Raw genomic sequence first — 21,781 nt, forward strand, 5'->3', positions numbered from 1 at the left:
ACCATATGGCCAATCACATACGAGGAAAGACTGGCATCTTACTATTATTTAAAGGAAGAAAGGGGGATGGGGCGTCTAGGAAGACAAAGATGGGGAGGATGGGGAGCTGTTGGCCAATTTTTGTTTCATTTGTTGTGGTTCTGTGTTCAGTTGTTCATTTAAAGTTTTGATTAAAACTTTAAATAGGAATTGTAACTTTAAATAAAAATTTACAAAAATAAGGCTTTTAATAAAAAACATACAAACCATCATAGATACTAAATGAGAAGGTCTGAGTGATAACAAATGAAGAACCATTTGGGAGCCAGAAGAGCTGAATCTGTGACAACCGCCGTATTTTTGTTTTTCTTTTCTTTTGTTTTTTAATTGTATTTATTAGGGACCATGCTGAACATGTAGGGAGCTCCTTTAAACCAGAGCAGGGTTTGGCTAACTCTTCATCAAATCAACCAGAAAAGGGGGTTTCCGGTGGCACGCTACACGGCATGGTTGCATAAAAACTGATCTCCGGCGCTAGCCTTGTATTTCCCCAGACTCGAGTTTCGTATTTGGATAAAATTGATATATTTTGGTGCAGCAATGAGTGGGGACAAAACCAAGAAAGGAGGCTACGGGCTACAACATAATCCGGACCATGAAATGGAAAAAGAAATCCTGGCTAACGAATCACCATCTGCACAACATGGCGACCGCATGGTAAGCCTGGACTTGATCCGCGAGGTTGTGAACGAGACTATAACAGCTGGGATGGCAACGCTACAAGCTGAATTTAGAAGTGACTTGCAGGAGTTTCGCTCTGGATTTCAGGAGGATATAAAGAGACAGATGGACGAATTCACTACAGAAATTAATGAAAAACTCCGAGACGCTACCAATCAGGTGGAAGAGGTGGTAGACCGTATACAACGTGTCGAGGACAATGTGGCCGATACAGAAAGATGGGACATCGGTGTCAAGGACACGCTTGTCCAATTACTGCAGAACCAGAGGGCACTACAGGACAAAGTGTCCGATTTAGAAGGCCGAGCTAGACGAAATAATATTCGAATTTATGGCGTGCCCGAAGAATCTGAGGGCACCTCAGTGACGGCTTTCATTGAAAACCTTATCAAGTGTGAATTAGGCACTGACATCGGCCCGGACTGCGACCTTGGTATTGAACGTGCCCACCGCGCCTTAGGACCAAAACCACTGGCGACTGCCTCACCACGCTCAATAATAGTCCGCTTTCTCCTGTTCTCCGTTAAAGAAGAGGTCCTTCGCGCCGCTTGGAAAAAAGGAGCAGGCCTGCGCATCCAAAACAAGCCGGTGTATTTTGACCATGATTATGCATTGGAAGTGCAGAAAAGGAGAAAGGAATACATCCCCATTAAAAGGGTCCTGAAGGAGAAAGGAATTCGCTTTCAGACGCCACTCAGCAAAATGCGGGTCTTTTATGCATCTGGCAGCGTACTGTACAACAACGCAAGTCAGGCCGCGGAGGTATAGCTGTGGAAAAACTCGCCACGGCAACCAAATCCGCCCAGATAACGGAGGAAGCACTGACGCGACTTCTACCCTGGGAGATACAGCCGACACGCCGCGGGAATTTCCAGAAGCATGTTCGGGAGAAACTGAAAGAGTTCCGGAGGGAGCAGGAAAACACACCGGTAAATAAATGAGGATTTTACGGGAGAATATACCCAGGTTACAGTTAGATATTTCCACATTGCTTAGATTTTCTCGGTTTAGATACTCATACAAGCAATGACTATGTAGCCCTGTCCTAATTCATATTCTACTAAGGGGCTGGTGCCTATAGACATGAAAGAGGGTCACCAAATAACTTTCAGACGTGCTTACTAAAGTTTTTCTTCTATTTTACTTTTTCTTTTTTTCTTATCTCCCGATGCTCGTTTTGGCGAGGGGCCCCACCTTGTGGCTAGTCCCCTCACTACCGAAGGACAATTTTGTATCCTTCCTTGTGGAAGCCTTGTTTAGTGTTGTGTGGTTTAGTAGTTCATGTTCTGATGTTATTGTTTTGAGGTCTGGGATGGTAAATTATGTTCGCATGTTAAGTCATGTCTTATAAATTCTATAATATACTGTCACTAAACGTTAATGGGTTAAACAACCCTATAAAAAGGAGGAAACTTGTCGCAAAAATGGAGAAAGAGAAGGTAGATATAGCCTATTGGCAGGAAACTCATCTCTCTAACCCAGAACATGTGAAACTGAAGAGGATGGGCTTTAGGAACACCTATTTTTCATCTCACCAAAGTGGTAAAAAACGAGGAGTGGCTATCCTAATTTCTAATAAAATCAAATTTGAACTCATATCTGAAATAAGTGATAAGGAAGGCAGATTCATTCTAGTAAAGGGTAGAATAGATCAAAAGGATGTAACATTGTTAAATGTCTATGCACCCGCTGGGAGTAATATAAGTTTTTTCAAGAAGGTGTTTGAGCTGATTACCATAGAAACTTACGGTTCTTATTTGTGCAGGAGACTTCAATCTACTCTTAAATATTAAATCGGACACAACTAACACCAGCAGAAAGTGCACTTCTACAGAGAAACGTGTAAAAAGAATGTTATCAGACTTAGGACTCGCTGATGTCTGGCGGTCTATACATGGATCAGCTCCTGGTTTTACATTTTACTCTGCACGTCATTCTGTCCACTCCAGGATAGGCTACTGTTTTATGTATAATAGGGACTTAAATAAGATAAAGCACTGTAGACTTGGTCAGAGAGATTTTTCTGACCACTCTGGAATTTATTTACATATCCACCTGGAGGCCAGACAGAGGAAAACACTGTGGAGACTAAATTCTGGTATGCTGAATGATGCCACATTTATAAAGGCAATGACCTCAGATTTGAACATGTATCTAAAGGACAATAATAACGGGGAGACAAATCCCAGTATTGTGTGGGACGCAGCTAAGGCTGTCCTTAGAGGGAAAATAATTGCGAGGTCAGCTATGCTTAAAAAGAAAAAGACTATAGAATTCTCACGGCTACAGGAAAGATTGAAAGTTTTAGAAGAATCACATTTGACAGACAAAAGTCCCACTATAACCCATCAAATTAGACAAATTAGACAGGAAATAGATCGGATATTAGGGGAAGAAGTGGAGAGAAATATACGCTTTATGAAACAGAGATACTATGAGGTAGGACCCAAAGCCTCTAAACTTTTAGCGTGGAGGCTCAGAAAACAACAAGCTGAAAATACAATCTATAAAATTAGGGACCCTGAAACTAATAAAACTGAAACCGATTTAGATAAGATCCAAAACTCATTTGAAAAATATTATAAATCTTTGTACAGTCAGTCTGAACGGATTGATGAGAATGTGATAAAAACCTTTTTGGGTTCCTTGGACCCCCCTTCACTTGGCAGGGTGACGAATAATAGGCTAACATCAGTAATAACACGTGAGGAAATAAATGGGGCTATTTCTGTTCTTAGATCTAACAAATCGCCTGGTACTGACGGGTTTCCCCCCGAATGGTATAGAGCAATGAGAGAAGGTCTGGTACCCTTGTTAGAAATCAGTTTTAATTATATTTTGAAAGGGGGACCAGTACCTCCTTCTTGGAAAGAGGCCTTTATATCGGTGATACCTAAGGAGGGAAAAGATAAATCGGACTGCAAAGCATATAGACCAATAAGTGTCTTAAATATTGATTATAAATTATACACTGCTATACTAGTCCGGAGAATGGATGCTGTGATGCCTTCGCTAATTGATGAAGACCAAACAGGCTTCTTAAAAAATAGACGGACCCAGGATAATATAAGGAGGGCCCTACACATAATTGAACAGATTAACCAAAGAAAAATTAACTTGATTGTAGACACTGAAAAAGTGTTTGACTCAGTTCGGTGGGATTTTCTTTATTTAGTAATGAAAAGGTTTGGATTTTGCAATGACTTTATAAAATGTATTCAGGCGTTTTACACGTCCCCTACTGCTAGAATAAAAATAAATGGAAGCCTCTCTAACCCTATAACTTTACAACGTGGCTGTAGGCAGGGGTGCCCTGCAAGCCCATACCATTTTAATTTGTTTATAGAGCCTCTAGCCCAAGCAATTCGCCAGGAGACTGCACTAAAGGGTATTCAAATTGGCAGGGAAGAATATAAAGTGTGCTTATATGCAGATGATGTCTTGGTTACGCTGACGGATCCTGACTCAGGTCTGCCGGTGCTGATGGAGATGTTGGACACGTATGGCACTTACTCAGGATATGTCCTTAACGTTTATAAAACACAGGTCATGACGTTTGATTTTCATCCGGAACAGGAATTAATGTCTAAGTATAAGTTCAATTGGTATTCAAAATACATACTAGGAGTATATCTGCCTAAAGATCTGTCACAACTATATGATAAAAACTATAACCATATTAATTAAGAAATAATCAGTGACCTCAGTAACTGGAGCCTGCTCCCTCTTGATTTTGGCGACAGAATACGGACGATTAAGATGAACGTTCTCCCCCAAACTGTTGTATCTTTTCCTGTCTTTGCCAGTACCTATCCCTGACAAACGGTTCAGGGAATGGAATAAACACATCTCTAGATTTATTTGGCTTAAGAAGAGACCAAGAGTTAAATTCTGTACTTTGCAGTTGCCGGGGGAGAGAGGGGGCCTGGCTCTACCCTCTTTACGAGACTACTATGTAACTGCTCAGCTGGGGCCGCTGGTTTGTTGGTGTAACCCACCCTACTATGCAAAATGGAAGACCATTGAAATGGCTCTCTGAGATGTTCCACTCCAGTCTAGACTGGGTAACATTTTCCTCAAAGGGGAAAACTTCTTCACAACCAGCCAGTGGGTGAATCTGACATTAAAAATTTGGAAGGAGGAGGTTATACGATTGCAACTTCAGGAAGAAACAAGACTTCTTAGATGGCCAGCATATGACCCTGATTTCCTCTCCGCCTCTCAGGATGTTAGATTTAGACAGTGGATATCACATGGTCTTACTGCTGTATGTATGGTTTTTGAAAAAAATAAACTTATGTCATTTGACACACTATGTAGGGCAGGGATCACCAACTCCGGACCTCTTGAGCCAGTGTCCTGCAGGTTTTCAATATCTCCATACTGCAGCACACCTGACTCAAATAATGGGTCGTTAAGAGGCTGGTGTAGACCTTGACTATTGACTATTTAATTTGAACCAGGTGTGTTGCAGCAGGGATGCAGTGAAAACCTGCAGGACACTGGCTCAAGAGGTCCGGAGTTGGTGATCCCTGATGTAGGGTGTATGACCTGGAGAAACAGGATTTTTTCAGATATTTGCAGCTCCGTGACTATGTTGGAAAAAAAATTATTAAGGGTTATGACCTCGGAGAAACCTCACCAGTTATCAGCATCTTCTTTGGAGCTTATAATTTGGCAAGTCTTAAAGCTCTAATCAGTAAACTCTACCGCAGTTTGATTACATTAAAGAAGGACTCCACAACTTACATAAAGAAAAAATGGGAAGATGATATAAATACTGTAATTACAGAGGACACGTGGACAAGGGCCTGGGAAATACAGCTCTCTTCGACAAACTCCGGAGCCTGGCGGGACTTTTGCTGGAAGAACTTAATTCGTTTCTTCATAACACCTAAACAGAAATCTAAGTTCAGTGCTGTCCCTCCCCGGTGCTGGAGAAACTGTGGGGAGCCCATGGCAGCCCATGATCACATATTTTGGTCCTGCCCGCTTATTCGGCCCTTTTGGTTGAAGGTGGGAAAAATAATATCAAAAACGTTGGGGTTTAACATCAGTTGCTCATTCACATTGCTGTATCTCGGATGTGTCCCAAATGAGCTGAATCCGGATGACACCTATCTCCTAAAGATTCTGCTGGCATCAGCCAAGAAAGCAATAACAAAATGCTGGTTACGCAAAGATCCCCCAACAATTAACCTGTTCATCTCAATTGTAGAAAGCATTAAACTGATGGAACGTATGACCTTTACTCTGAGGCTCCAGGAGGAGCTGGGAAAAAGGCGCTGGAGAAAATGGTTGGACTTTGTTGACTGTGACAGTATTAACCTTGTTTGACTACATGTGAAATACTGTATACGTTTTGAAATATGCTTGTTTTGTCTGATTGCCATCCCATGGCCTCTATTTGTTTTTGTGTCTGTTTATACATTTAAAATGTTATAAATAAAAAGTATAAAAAAAAAAAATAAAAAAAAAATCAACCAGAAAAACAGCCTGCTTTTCATAAATCAGATGTATGTCTGATGTTAGTTTACCCAGAGGGGGTCCAGCTCCGGGGCATCCCCCCCGACGACCTCATCAGCACAGCGCTCTTGGCTCCGCTTGCCAGTCCCTCAGATGCGGCTCCTGAGGACGAGGACGAGTTGAGCAGATTTTTCAGGATCTCCAGGTTCAGGTTCTCTCGCTTGCCGCTGCTGGTTGGACACGTGTCGGACTTGGCATTGTTATTGGACGCTTTGAATGGGATCCCGCCTCCACCCCCCCCTCCAGCAGACCCAGAGCCTCTCTTGGACAGCAGAGCATGGCCGACAGCAGGCTTGGCCAGGATGGGTGGTTTGATGGGCTCCTGCTTGGCGTTGATTACTTCCTGGCTCTTGACATACTTGGCCTTATCAGCTTCTAGTCTCTCTACAGCACTGAGACGTTTGGGGTTGGGGTCCACCTAAGATGTAGAGAAAAAAAAGGATTATTAGGCACCGGCACAGCAATATTTGTTGTTTAGTCCCTCTCTCTCTCTCTCTCCGGTCTTTACACACACACACACAAAGACATATATAACAACTCCCTTATCTTCCCCTGCATGACAATGACGACAGGGCAGGTTAAGAGACATGAAGAAACTACACCAGAGCAAGGCTGCAGGTCCGGTTGGGATCTGCCCCAGGATCCTGAAGACCTGCGCCACACAGCTGTCTCTGATCTTGCAGCACTTATTCAATCTGAGTGAGTCAGGAGAGAGTTCCAGCTCTGGAAGACGTCCTGCTTGGTTCCTGTCTAAGACCAACCTAAGACCGTGGTGGCAGCACTGCCTTTAACACCATCCAGCCACTGCTGCTGGGTAAGAAGCTGCTGGATTACTGACTACCTGACAGACAGGCCACAGTTTGTCCGTCTGGTCAGCGTCTTGTCTGATGTGGTGCTCCTCAGGGGACTGTGCTGCCTCCTTTCCTCTTCACCTTATGCACCACTGATTTTCAGTACAACACTGAGTCCTGCCACCTTCAGAAAGTCTCTGAAGACTCAGCTGTTGTTGGGTGTCTAGGAGAAGGAGGGGAGGAGGAGGACAGAGTGCTGGTGGAAGGGTTTGTAGAGTGGACCAGCAGGAATCACCTGCATCTGAATGTCACCAAGATCAGAGAGGTGGTAAAAGGAAGAAGAGACCTCTAACTCTGCTGAAGATCATGAGGCAGAAGGTGGAGACTGTTGAGACCTAGAAGTACCTCAGAGAGACCATCGACCACAGACTGGACTAGAAATCCAACACAGACGCTGTGTACAAGAAGGGGATGAGCAGGCTCTACTTTTGAAGACGGGTCAGATCCTTCAATGTCTGCAGCAACATGTTGGAGATCTTTTATCTGGCTCCATCGTCGGGTGCAACCTGGACGATTTAGTAACTGTGGTGGAGAGGAGGTAGTTGAACAAACTGGTTTCCATCATGAATAACCCTGACCATCCTTTCCACCACAATCTGAAAATCAACAGATTGCAGTGTGTCAAACTCCACCCTTTTGAGTCAGGTCAGTTAGATTGGTACCCCAACGGAAGGGTCCCAACAAAGTAGGACGGGTCAGCTCGGATATTAGGGTACCATTCCCAGTTTTTGCATGTGGAAACACAAAAAAATGCGTCTCGACCCGCACCCACTGGTGGAAACAGGGCTATGGACAACAGGCTTTACCTGCTTCTTTTATCCACTTGCCATTTTATTTTACTTTTTAAATTATATTTTGGTTCGGACATTGTTTTTCTTACATTTGATTTTGCACATCCTTATTTAAATTTATGTTTCTATACAGTGTTGGGAGTAACGATATTACTTTTTTGGATAACGAAGTTATAGTTTGTGCCAACTAAAGAGAAAGAAAAATGAAGCTGGAGACAGAGATACAGGCTTTTGGTCAGTGGCGATATTCACATTACTTTCAGTTCAGTCCAGTTTCAGTCCAAACTTGTGGTGAAAGATCCTGCTCGACGGTCAGTGGAAGGAGTCCTTCAGCAGCCGACCCACCTGAACAAGTAGCCGACCCGCCTAAACAAGCAGCCGACCCGCCTGAACAAGTAGCCGACCCGCCTAAACAAGCAGCCGACCCGCCTGAACAAGCACACGGTGAATTAAGAAATGGTAAAGTAATAAGTAGTGACGTTACTGTTCAAATGCAGTAATGAATAAAGTAATTTAATTAAAATTTACAGAAGTAATGAGTAACTAGTACCTAATTGTTTTTTAGCGTAACTTCCCAACACTGCTTCTATAGCATATTCTTCATACTCATTTTTTATTTTCTACTGATCTTTAAATAAAATCCCAGCCACCCAAGTCTATTTCATGAAAAATAACTCACTTTTTTATTGCTTTGTATTATTTTTTTTGTTCTTTTTCTTGTTCCTTATAAACAATGACAACATGACATTAAATAAGAACAAAAAGGGTTTAAATAAACTGAATAATTGCATATTTGGTATTTTTCATTAGGACTTAAATTGACTGATAGAACAGAACAGAACAGAACAACAGAAGAGGAAAGAAATTAATCTTTAAAATTTTTGTAGCAGTTTATGGGAGATGACTTTTTTGTCCATTAATGACCCAAAACAGTAATAAACTGAACAAAGTGCGAGAACAAGTCAATAACTATCACCAGCGGTTGACACATAACTAAACAGTTACAGTAACTGGATCAACGAACATGTAAAAAACATAATAAGACACTTTTTATGTCTTTACTGTTGTTGGAGGAAAATGTACTTCTTTTGTTCGGCGTGGCTCAGTGGGCAGAGCGGACGTCTTGTAACCCAAGGGTTGCCGGTTCGATCCTCGGCCAAGTCGAGTTCATGTCGAGGTGTCCCTGAGCAAGACACCAAACCCCTAATTGCTCCTGATGGGTCGTGGTTGAGCGCCTTGCATGGCAGCTTCCGCCATCAGTGTGTGAATGTGTGTGTGAATGGATGAATGTGATGTATGATGTAAAGTGCTATAAAAACACACCTTTTTTTTTTTTTAACCATTTTATAAAGCAGGCACTTAAAAGTTTGGTCAACAACAAGACATGGTCACATAAAAATGGTCATCCAGCTATTTTATTTTATAGTTTGTGAACCCAAATGAAACATTTTAAGGGTAAAGCTGATGTTAAAAGGTCCAGAACAGGCGACGAACAGTCTGAGAAAATATTACTGGCGGTCCTGTGGGTAGCTCATCAAAAATGACTTTACTGGACGACAGCGATTAATGATTTTAAATACAGATGCACTAATGTGCATTTTGGGGTTCTGATATCTGCCGATATCAATATTTTCTGATACCAAATCAGTTTATGTGAACATTATTGTGATTATGTTGATTATTGTTGTAATTGTGTAAGGTTTTCATCAGGCTTAATAAACCACACATCACTTCTTATTAGAGAGCAACTGATAAACAACATTAATCCAATTCAAAATTATTTATATGAAAACAATGTCTGTTGCTGCTTTAAAAACTTAATAAAAACAAAGGTAGTTATAATTTAGCTTTCTAAAAATTTAAGGTCCATGAGAATGTGCTGAAAGGGAAGCAGGATGTTTGTTAATGACCTGGGGACACTGGATTGTCTGACAGCATAGCAGACAGATGGTGGTCTGCAGGATCGGCTCAGAGGACTTGTTTCTGCTGAAGGGGACTTCTGATCATAGAAGCTGCTGATCAATCTGGCTGGAACGCCTTCACGGAGCTGATTACCTACGTTTAGTTCAATTTGAAGATCCTACAAACGGGACTGTGTTGCTCCACAAGTTTAAGTGCATTAGCGAAAGCACTGCTAACTTTTAAAATGCTCCACAGGTTTACGCAACTCTTTTGTAATGTCATGTGAGTCACACTGTCATGCAGGATTTTAGCTAGCAGACTTTTCCAGAATTTCCCTTGTCAGGTAAAGATTGACTGACCAGAATGATGAACTGGTGCAGCTTCTCTGTGGGCTAATCCTTTCAGCTTTCCCCTTGTCTGAAGACGTTTACCTGGAACGCTTCAGAAGTGTTTCCGGCACCATTTTCTCTTACATTCTGAGCTGAACATCATTTTACCCTGGAAAACTGGAAACCTGGGAAAATGGAAACCTTGCCTGTACACACACTTCAAGTTTTCGTCTTGCTTTTTTTTAATATGTATTTGCTCTGCTTTAAACTAACTCTGGTCCACTTCCACTGATAGCACGGTTCATGTGGAGCAGTGTGAGTGCCCATTCACATTCTGGTGCGGACCAAAGAAGCAAACTCGACTCGATTGAAAACTGGGGTCTCCTGAACACCAAAGTTACTTGTGGTGAATGAACCGTTTTCAGTTCTGACCAACGAGCCAGTATTTTTTTTTTCTTCTTGGTCAGTGGTAATTCCAACTGAACAGAGTTCCCCTGACTATCCTGGTGTGGATATGCGAATAAAACAAACTTAGTGACCATCTCACCATCTCGAGAAAACTAGTTACAGGACGTTGTTATCTCCAGGAGAAGTTTCTGAACCTTTCTTCATATAGCAGTACTTTTAATATAGAGATGTGCACCATACTACTTTTGAATCATTACTGAATTTTGTACATAATGTGGTTAAATTATTTAATTGATGCCCAGCAGTACTTTTAATCTAACTGATGAAAACATGTAACTAAAGTAGAATTATAAACAATAACTCATCTGAATCCATATCTGTCTGAATCATGTAGTACTCTGTAGTGTTCTGTAGTACTCTGTGGTGTTCTGTAGTACTCTGTAGTGTTCTGTAGTACTATGTAGTATAGAGGTGGAAAAAACATTTTCAGACACCATTAATATTTTACATAATCTCAAATACTATCATGAAATATTTTGAAGTTTTTAATGGATTTCTTTAGTATTTTGGCTGCACTTGAAGACCTAAGAGTGATTCTTAAATACTTCACAAATGCATGGGGTGTCCAAAAGCTTTTTTCAACCACTGTATTTGGGGAAGGTGGTCCACAGTACCTGTCTCCTAAAGTAGTCAGGGCCCTTGTTGAGGATGCGGAGGGGTACACTTGAACTGAAGGGTGTTGCAGGGCCGGTGGCCTTGCTATCTGGCAGGGCTGGGGTCAATGTCTCTGTTGGCATGGCAACAACGCGACTGGGGTGGCCGGCCGTGGTGGCAGCGGGTGTAGAGGGGGCGACAGAGGGCGGGGGCACCAGAGGACCCCCAAAGCATGAAGACCCAAGTTGTAGATGCAGCAGTCTAAAAGGAGATGAAGCTGCAGACCCTCCTCATCACCATCATCTGCTGCTGTTATATATAACTCTGCATTGGCTGGGGAGGGGGCATGGGGGTCCTGGTGGGGCTGACTGGATTCTGCCGGTCTGTAGAGCAGAGTTCTGACCAGTTCTGGCCAGAACCACAGTGCCACCAAAGCTACAGTAGAGGATGTTGGGGAAAAAGAAGCCCCACCGCCCCTCTACACTCAGTACAGCTCCACCGTCAGCTCACCTCCCCGGATCTGGAACAAAGAGAGAGAGCGAGCGAGAGAGAGAGCGAGCGAGAGAGAGAGCGAGCGAGAGAGAGAGCGTGCGAGAGAGAGAGAGAGAGAGAGAGAGAAAGCCAATGAGGTTAGAGTTAGGCTGTGACATCACACACATAGCAACTATGGCAAGAATAGCCAGGAAACACAACATGGCTGCAGGAGAGACAGATTCCAAACACACCATATAATCTGAGGACAGCTTCAGCAGCTACACCGGTCACTAAATGAACTGGTACTGGTACATCCAACCAGCCTGGTTACTGAGCAGGGCAACAGAGCTCAGCAGCAATACTGTAAATAAATCCACAAACAAAAAGTTCTTTAGATTAAGGTTTCTGCATCTACATGTAGCAGCAAATCAAACTTCCTGATCACTGATCAATAACAGTTAGCAACATGATGTAAATACGCAAGGTCCACACAAAGAGCTGGACAGAAGTGTTTACTTCAGGAAACGGGCTTAACAACTCAGTTAATAATGTTTTGTACAAATCCCTGATAAACCGACACCAGTTTGGCCATTCCTTCCAATAACTGGAACAGGGCCTGAAATAAGTCATATCCCTCCAGGCTCTATTCTATCCTCTGTCTCCTTTACTTACTCTCTTTTCCTTTGATAAGAGTTCTAGTAAAATAAACTGGTCTTGGGGAGGGTCAAGCTCTGAAATGATCATCAGGTGAGGTTTGTTATTCAGTGCATTTCTTTGTTTTTTCAATCCTCCATTGTGCTGAATCCATGCTCACATGATTTTAGGGGGTTCCTTAACAGCTTTCTTTCAATCTGATTATAATCTGCGCATCTTAATGAGTTACTTGGTGTTACTTACACTGGATTCATCCATTGTTAAGGAAAACATGACTTTTAGCACAGCTTTGTCAGTTTCTTTCAGTGTACCTGTAAATTCTTAGTGCATTTCTGGCAGATCTTTTTCATTCATGCAGCTAACATAGCTTTGAGTTTCTAGAACGATACTCCATCTTTTTCATGAATTTAAACAGATGAGAAAAAAATTCATTAGCCAATTCATTTAGTACTTAAACTGTTTGGGACATCGATAGGAAAAGAAAAGAAAAAGTAGGGGCACACAGTTTTCTTTAGAGCTGCTGTTAGAAACACCACTGAAATGACATAACACCGTACACTAAACTGTGCGGTTTATGTCGCCATCATTATGTTCAAGCCACGGATATATTCTGAGCCTGCATGAAACTATTATTTGGGCTGCATGATAACGTTGCTGGCAGCTGTCGCTACGACGTCACTGACACCACTAGTGCTGATCTTTTCTTCTGATGACTTTTGTTTGGGACCAAAGCTTGTTACATATTTTGTGAGAAGTTTGTTCTTGCCCGCAAGGTTGCAAGAAGAAAAAAAGTATGTTTTGGTCAGGTCATTTACTGCAGAGAGATAGAGAGAGAGGGGGGTCGGGTCTGTGTTTTTATGTGCAATGAACAACTGACTTGGTTATTTAATTTTTAACAACAAAATTCATCCATGGCAGGTCGGGGCTGTGCATGCTGCAATGTCCATGTCTAAATGCCACATGTGTTGTAGACATTGTTGTACTTTCTCACCACCTTAATCAGCTGTTCATTAAGACTATCCGTTCAGACTCACATCAGGGGAAATGCAGAAGCTACAACTTTCCACTTCATTTTTTTCTGCGTTAACAATGCCCACCTAAAAAAGTCAGACCAATCACACAATATTTCTCAGAGCCCAATGAGAAGAAAGTTCTGCTCGGAGGATGTGTCAAGAACAAGCTGCAAGCCTCTCCATTAACATCAGGGAGACCAAAATGACGTCATTTTGTTCTTGTGGCCTTGAAACAAGAGAAAATGTCTAGCTTTTAGTGGAGTATGTAACGGCATGGACGTTTTAGTGCGACAGCATTACAGTAGTCCAGTCTACTAAAGCTAAATGCATGGACAAGTTTTCTAAATCCTGCTGAGTCATCAGTCCTTTAATCCTCTATATGTTCTTTAAGTGATAACAGGCCGACTTCACAACTGTCTTAACATAACTGCTAAAATTCAGGTCCACAAGGACACCCAGATTTTAACTTTGCTGTTTGAAGCTGAGAACTGACTTTTAATATTTCTTCTATTGGCTCCAAAAAACTATTATTTCAGTTTTGTCTTCATTTAACTGAAGGAAGTTCTGGAACATCCAATTGTTAACCTGATCAATGCATCTGATCATTGTTTGGATTGGACTGTAGTCTCCTGGTGAGATGGTTAAGTAGATGTGTCATCAGCATAACTGTGGTAACATGTTTAGTTGTTTCCATAATGTGAGCGAGTGGCAGCATGTAGATGTTGAACAGCAGTGGCCCCAGGATGGAGCCTTGGGGAACTCCACAGGTTATTTTGGTTCAGATTTATAGTTACCTATAGACACAAAGTCGTCCGTGTCTTTTAAATAGGACTCAAACCAGTTAATTGCGATGCCAGAAAGTCAAACCCAGTTTTCCAGCTGGTCTAGTGAGACGTTCTGGTCGACTGTGTCAAATGCAGCACTGAGATCCAGCAGTACCAGGACTGAAATTTTCCCGCTATCTGTGCTCAGATGGATGCCATTAAAGACCTGAACTAGAGCATCTCAGTGATGTGGTGTGGCTGGAAACCTGACTGGTCGACATCAGAATAGTTATTTAGTATCAGGAAGTTGTGTAGCTGCTGAAAGAGCTTTTTCTAGAATCTGACTAAGAAAGGGGAGGTTTGATATCGGCCTGTAGCTGCTCATGAGGGACGAGTCCAGGTTTTTCTTTTTCAGTAGTGGCTTGATGACGGCTGTTTTTAGGGTCTGAAGGAAGACGCCTGAAAGCAGAGACGTGTTTACAACCTGGAAGATATCTAAGGCCATGCATCCTGAAACATTCTTAAAAACCCGGTTGGCAGGGCGTCAAGACAGCATGTGGTGGTTTTCAGATGGCCAATGATCCCATCCAGGTTTTTAGGACTGATTGGAGAAAAGTGTGTCCTGGTGTTCATGTCTCTGAGTGGACTCAGGGACATTTGTCCAGCCCCTGGCATGGAAGCACTGACTGACTGCCTGGTTTTCTGAATTTAGTCAGTAAAGAAAGATGCAAACTCATTCCAGGCCCAGTTGGATAGAAGTTCCGGGGTTACTGACCCAGGAGGATTAGTTAGCCTGTCTAAAGAAACAAACAAGGCTTGAGCTTTATTGCTGTTCTTAGCAATGATGTCAGAAAGAAAGATGATCTGCTTTTCTCATCTCCAGATTAGAAATCCTCAGTCTCTCTTTATAGATCTCACAGTGAACCTGAACCTTTGTTTTCCACCACCTGCGTTCAGCTTTTCCACATTCTGCTTTTCCAGCTCTTACCAGCGTGGCATTTTTTCATCGAGCTCTCTTTTTGGCAGCGATCACTTCCACCTTTGTGGGAGCAATGATATCAATAATGCTGTAATTTTACCATTGAAATGATCCACAAGCTCATCAGCTGAAGGCTGGGGGAGGGAAGGGAAGGGAGGGTTTGTATAAAGTGGTATTCTCACCAACGTACCGTGTTGTTGGTAACCTTGGCTTGGGCATTCTGTTGACATTAACAGCCCTCTCAACGATGTCTATTACTGTTATCACCTCTTGTCCAGTTATTGTTGTCTAAGGGAACAGAAGTAAAAACAGGTCAGGGGTGAACAGCCTCACTCCTGACTTGTTTAGGCAGAATCTATCTGTCTTAAAAACATGTCTGTAGTCCCAGAAGAAGTCAAAATTGTCTAATTTAAAATTAACTAAATGTGTGGTCCATGCAGCTGACAGCCATGTGTTCAGACTAAGTAGACTGCTACTCTCCCTCTGATCAGAGGGAGAGGGCCACTGATTAACAACTGGGCACCCAGACCGCGGATTCCATCAAACAGATCAGTAAAGTCCAGTTTCATCACCTCAGATTGTTGTTTCACAGCATCATACAACCCCACATGCAGCATGGGATTTTCTACAGTTGGGTGAAGCTATAATTTGCATAATTCTGTCTGTCACATCTGATACCGTATCTCTGGGAAAGCACAGTACTTTTGTATGTTTGCCACACATGTTTCTCACGTCTTTAACCCCAAAGTCACCAACAACACTGGCTCAGAGTCCGAGGCCCAGCTTTTGATTACCACCTATATGGTACAGAACTATGTTCCCACCAGTTGTGTACATAACCCCGCTACCACCAACGTGGTACATAACCCTGCAACCACCAAGGTGCTGCCACCAAAGTGCTGCCACCAGCATGACACAGAAAATGTTCGGAAAAAGCACTACTCATCCATCCATCCATTTTCTGCCGCTTATCCAGAGTTGGGTCACGGGGGAAGCTGCCTAAGCAGGGAAACCATGACATCCCTCTCCCCGGCCACATTCACCAGCTCATCCGGACGGATCCTGAGGCGTTCCCAGGCCAGCCGAGAGATGTAGTCCAACCAGCGTGTCCTAGGTCTTCCCCGGGGCCTCCTTCCGGTAGGAAGTGCCCAGAACACCTCAGCAGGGAGGCGTCCAGGAGGCATCCTAACCAGACGCCCAAGCCACCTCATCTGGCTCCTCTCGATGTGGAGGAGCAGCGGTTCTACTCTGAGCCCCTCCCGGATCACCAAGCTTCTCACCCTATCTCTAAGGGAGAGCCCGGCCACCCTGCGGAGAAAACTCATTTCGGCTGCTTCTACTCGCGATCTTGTTCTTTCGGTCACTACCCACAGCTCATGACCATAGGTGAGGGTAGAAACGTAGATCGACCAGTAAATCGAGAGCTTTGCCTTTTGGCTCAGCTCCCTCTTCACCACGACAGACCGTATGGCGTTTATTCAGTTCCAAAAGCAGCGCGCCTGAAGCGCCTGAAGTATGTGAGATGAGCGAGTAAATTAGTACCCACGAGTTAAAACACACGTCGTGAGGAGGCATTTCTGCATTGCGAGGGAATAACACCGTATTTGCAAGCAGAGAATCACCCTCGTGAGCGCTCATCAATCCACTGTGTTCACATATGTGGACCAATGTCCTCACAGCAGTGACCCGCTCGCTCTCAGTTCTGTCACTGCATGCTCGGCTAAACAGTCCTCCCTCGCTCGACTGCTGGAGTTTTGAGACTCTGGAGGAGGAGACTTTGGCTGATGTGCCTTATTCTCTGATTGGTCAGTTTGTCTCCAACAGAGCCTTCGATAAACTCAGAGTTGCGACATCGTTGACTTGGCTGTAAGAGTGGCATTGTTTTTATGCGCGCGGGCGGTTTTCAAGCGCGCTGCTTTTGGAACTTAATAAACGCCATATGACCGATGCAGAGTCCGCATCACTGCAGACACTGCACCAATCCGCCTGTCGATCACCCGCTCCATCCTTCCCTCACTCGTGTACAAGACCCCGAGATACGTGAACTCCTCCATTTGGGGCAGGACCCTATTGCAGACCCAGAGAGAGCACTCCACCCTTTTCCGACTGAGGACCATGGTCTCGGACTTGGAGGTGCTGATTCTCATCCCAGCAGCTTCACACTTTGCTGCGAATCGCTCCAGTGAGAGATGAAGATCACGGCTCGATAAAGCCAACAGAACCACATCATCCGCAAAGAGCAGAGACCCAATCTTGAGGCCAACGAACCGGATCCCCTCAACACCTCGGCTGCCTAGAAATTCTGTCCATAAAAATTATGAACAGAATCGGTGACAAAGGGCAGCCTTGATGGAGTCCAACCCGTACTGGAAACAATTCTGATTTACTGCCGGCAATGCGGACCAAGCTCTGACACCGGTCGTACAGGGACCGGATAGCTCGTACTTAGCGAGTTCGGCATTCCATACTCCCGGAGTACCCCCCACAGGAGTCCCCGGGGGACACGGTCAAATGCCTTCTCCAAGTCCACAAAGCACATGTAGATTGGTTGAGCAAACTCCCATGCCTCCTCAAAGACCCTGAAGAGGGTGTAGAGCTGGTCCACTGTTCCACGACCGGGACGAAAACCACACTGCCCTCCTCTCAAGCACCCCTGAATAGACCTTACCGGGGAGGCTGAGGAGTGTGATCCCCCCTGTAGTTGGAGCACACCCACCGGTCCCCCTTTTTGAAGAGGGGGACCACCACCCCAGTCTGCCAGTCCAGGGGAACTATCCCCGATGTCCACGCAATGCTGCAGAGGCGTGTCAGGCGTGTCAGCCCTACAGTATCCAGAGCCTTAAGGAACTCTGGGCGGACCTCATCCACCCCCGGGGCCTTGCCACCAAGGAGCTTTTTAACCACCTCAGCGACCTCAGCCCCAGAGATAGGAGAGCCAGCACCAGCTACCCCAGACTCTGCTTCCTCATCTGAAGACATGTTGGTGGGAATGAGGAGGGCTTTGAAATATTCCCTCCACCGCCTCACAACGTCCCGAGTCGAGGTTAGCAGCCCCCCATCCCCACTGTACACAGTATTGACGGAGCACTGCTTTCCCCTCCTGAGCTGCCGGATGGTGGATCCAGAATCTCCTCGAAGCCGTCCAAAAGTCATTCTCTATGGCCTCTCCAAACTCCTCCCATGCCCGAATTTTTGCCTTAGCAACCACTGAAGCTGCGCTCTGCTTAGCCCGCCGACACCCAACAGCTGCCTCTGGAGTCCCACAGGCCAAAAAGGCCAGATAGGACTCCTTCTTCAGCTTGACGGCATCCCTTACTACCAGTGTCCACCAACAAGTTCGGGGGTTACCGCCACGACAGGCACCGATGACCTTATAGCCACAGCTGGCAGCCGCGACAATAGAGGCACGGAACACAGCCCATTTGGACTCAATGTCCCCCGCCTCACCTGGGACATGGTTGAAGCTCTGCCGGAGATGGGAGTTGAAACTCTGTCTGACAGGAGACTCTGCCAGACGTTCCCAGCACACCCTCACAACACACTTGGGTCTGCCAGGCCTGACCGGCATCCTCCACCCACCATCTGAGTCAACTCACCACCAGGTGGTGATCAGTTGACAGCTCCGCCCCTCTCCTCACCCGAGTGTCCAGAACATGCGGCCGCAAGTCCAACGACACAACTACAAAGTCGATCATCGAACTGCGACCTAGAGTGTCCTGGTGCCAAGTGCACATGTGGACACTCTTATGTCTGAACAAGGTGTTCGGTATGGACAGTCCTGAAGTCCAACAACAAAACACCATTTGGATTTAGATTAGGGGGGGCCATTCCTCCCAATCACGCCCCTCCAGATCTTACTGTCATTGCCCACGTGAGCATTGTAGTCCCCCAGCAGAACAAGGGAGTCCCCGGAAGGAGTGCTCTCCAACACCCCCTCCAAGGACTCCAAAAAGGGTGGGTACTCTGAACTGCTATTTGGTGCATAAGCACAAACAACAGTCAAGACTCGTCCCCCCACCCGATGGCGGAGAGAGGCTACCCTTTCGTCCACCGGGGTAAACCCCAATGTACAGGCGCCAAGTCGGGGGGCAATGAGCATGCCCACACCTGCTTGGCGCCTCTCACCGGGAGCAACTCCAGAATGGAAGAGGGTCCAGCCCCTCTCAAGGACAGTGGTTCCAAAGCCAAAGCCGTGCGTCGAGGTGAGTTCAACTATATCTAGCCGGAACTGCTCAACCTCGCGCACCAGCACAGGCTCCTTCCCCGTCAGAGAAGTGACATTCCACGTCCCTAGAGCAATGTTTGCAGCCGAGGATCAGACCGCCAGGGTCCCCGCCTCTGGCAGCCGCCCAGCTCACACTGCACCCGACCCCTATGGCCTCTCCTGCAGGTGGTGAGCCCACGGGAGGAGAGGCCCATGTCACCCTTTCGGGCTGAGCCCGACCAGTCCACATGGGCAAAGGCCCGGCCACCTGGCGCTCGCCTCCATGCCCCACCTCCAGGCCTGGCTCCAGAGGGGGGCCCCGGTGACCCACGTCCGGGCAAGGGAAACCTTGGTCCTTGCTTTCTCATCATCATAGGGGCACTACTCTTATTACTCTGCATTTCTATTCCTTAAAAAATATAGCTCAAAGCTACAAACAGACACACACGCAGTCTTTATCCGCAGACATATGATAGTCATGATTCAGATAGAGCTGTGGTTGTAGCTGCAGGCCTGATAACATCAGCTGCTGCTTCACGTCTCTGATTCTCAGCTTGTGTTTACTGCAGGCAGACCCACAGAGTTCTGAATTCTCCAAGTTCACTGGAGGATATAAATTCATTCTGTTATATCATTACTTTGACAAAGCTGATGGTGATTTCCAGAAAAACATGTTTCTTTTTTTAGGCATGGTTATTTGTAATCCACAGAAGACAATCCACTAACATGTTGCATGTAATTTCTCCATCTACAACTACAGGGCTCCAAATACCACTTGGTCTTATAGAAGTCACCCCTCCAAACTTTAGGTCTGTTTACTTTAATGACTCCCTCCAATGCAGCAGATATCTTATAAAAACTTTGCCTCCTTGGAATATGTGTCTCTCCAGATGACATCCCCCTCTCGTGTGTTATTCCTTGACATATACAGGCCACCTAAACACTGTGCAACATTTTCTGCTGTCAGTAATCACTGTTGACTCTGACTGTGTAGTTATTGTTGGTAAATCCAACATTCAAGCTGATAACCCGGAGGACAGAGGAACCAAAGAACTGTTGCGTTCTTGATGACTTTGGTCTAACTCAGCATGTGGAACAGAGGACCCTGTCTGGATCTGATCATCTCTAAAGGCATGAATATTTCCCAGGTTGTGGTCATGGATGTTGCTCTGTTTGATCATTCCTGTGTTTTCTCTGAGAAGCTGTTATTGTCAACAAAAAAGCCCAAACAGAGGTTATCATGACACAGTATTTTGGTGAAAATACCACTGAAAACTTTCTCTCCACCCCCCCTCCCCCAGCCTTCAGCTGATGAGCTTGTGGATCATTTCAATGGTAAAATTACAGCATTATTGATGTCATTGCTCCAACCAAGGTGGAAGTGATCGATTTTAAAAAGAGAGCTCGATGGAAAAATGCCAAGCTGGTAAGAACTGGAAAAGCAGAATGTGGAAAACCTGAACGCAGGTGGTAGAAAACAAAGCTGCAGGTTCACTATGAGATCTATAAAGAGAGACTGAGGATTTCTAATCTGGAGCTGAGAAATTCAGACCATCTTTCTTTCTGACATCATTACTAAGAACAGCATTAATGCTCATGCCTTGTTCGTTACTGTTGACAGGCTAACTAATCCTCCTGGGTCAGTAACCCCAGACAGGTTTTTGGCCACACCACAGCACTGATACTGCTCTAGTTACATTACCACCTCACCAGGGGACTACAGTCCGATCAAAACTCTGATAAACTGCATGGGTCCGATTAAAGATCAAATGTGTCAGAACTTCTTTCAGTTAAATGAAGACAAAACTGAAATAATAGTTTTTGGGGTCAAAGGAAGAAAGATTAAAAGTCAGTTCTCAGCTTCAAACAGCAAAGTTCAAAACTACCAACCAAGACAGAAACCTGGGAGTAGTCCTGGACTCAGACCTGGATTTTCTACATTAAGACAGTTGTGAAGTCGGCCTGTTATCACTTAAAGAACATATCGAGGATTAAAGGACTGGTGACTCAGCAGGATTTAGAAAAACTGGTTCTTGCATTTATCTTTGGTAGACTGGACTACTGTAATGCTGTCCTCACAGGTCTCCCTAAAAAGTCCATCAGACACCTGCAGTTAGTCCAGAACGCTGCTGCTCCAGTCCTCACTAAGACCAGGAAAATAGATCCTAGAACTCCAGTCCTGACTAAGACCAGGAAAGTAGATCCTAGAACTATAGTCCTCACTAAGACCAGGAAAGTAGATCCTAGAACTCCAGTCCTCACTAAGACCAGGAAAATAGATCCTAGAACTCCAGTCCTGACTAAGACCAGGAAAGTAGATCCTAGAACTATAGTCCTCACTAAGACCAGGGAAGTAGATCCTAGAACTATAGTCCTCACTAAGACCAGGAAAATAGATCCTAGCACTCCAGTCCTGACTAAAACCAGGAAAGTAGATCCTAGAACTCCAGTCCTGACTAAGACCAGGAAAGTAGATCGTAGAACTACAGTCCTCACTAAGACCAGGAAAGTA

General features: G+C 44.7%; 1 protein-coding gene across 4 annotated transcripts in view; it reads right to left on the bottom strand.

Annotated features, from left to right (window-relative positions):
• The window catches only part of fam110b (family with sequence similarity 110 member B), a 38,818-nt gene that overhangs the window by 2,427 nt on the left and 14,610 nt on the right, over positions 1–21,781 (bottom strand). For 3 of the 4 annotated variants that reach the window (XM_041992708.1, XM_041992710.1, XM_041992711.1), the window contains 2 exons: positions 11,202–11,701; positions 6,258–6,664 (listed from right to left, as the gene is read on the bottom strand). In XM_041992708.1, the coding sequence (XP_041848642.1) occupies positions 6,258–6,664; positions 11,202–11,324 (530 nt within the window). In that variant the 5' untranslated portion in view covers positions 11,325–11,701. Of the gene's footprint in view, positions 1–6,257; positions 6,665–11,201; positions 11,702–15,255; positions 15,354–21,781 lie in introns of all 4 variants that reach the window. The other variant, XM_041992709.1, reaches the window with a different exon arrangement.

This window comes from Melanotaenia boesemani, chromosome 8, assembly GCF_017639745.1.
Source record: "Melanotaenia boesemani isolate fMelBoe1 chromosome 8, fMelBoe1.pri, whole genome shotgun sequence".
Taxonomy (NCBI): domain Eukaryota; kingdom Metazoa; phylum Chordata; class Actinopteri; order Atheriniformes; family Melanotaeniidae; genus Melanotaenia; species Melanotaenia boesemani.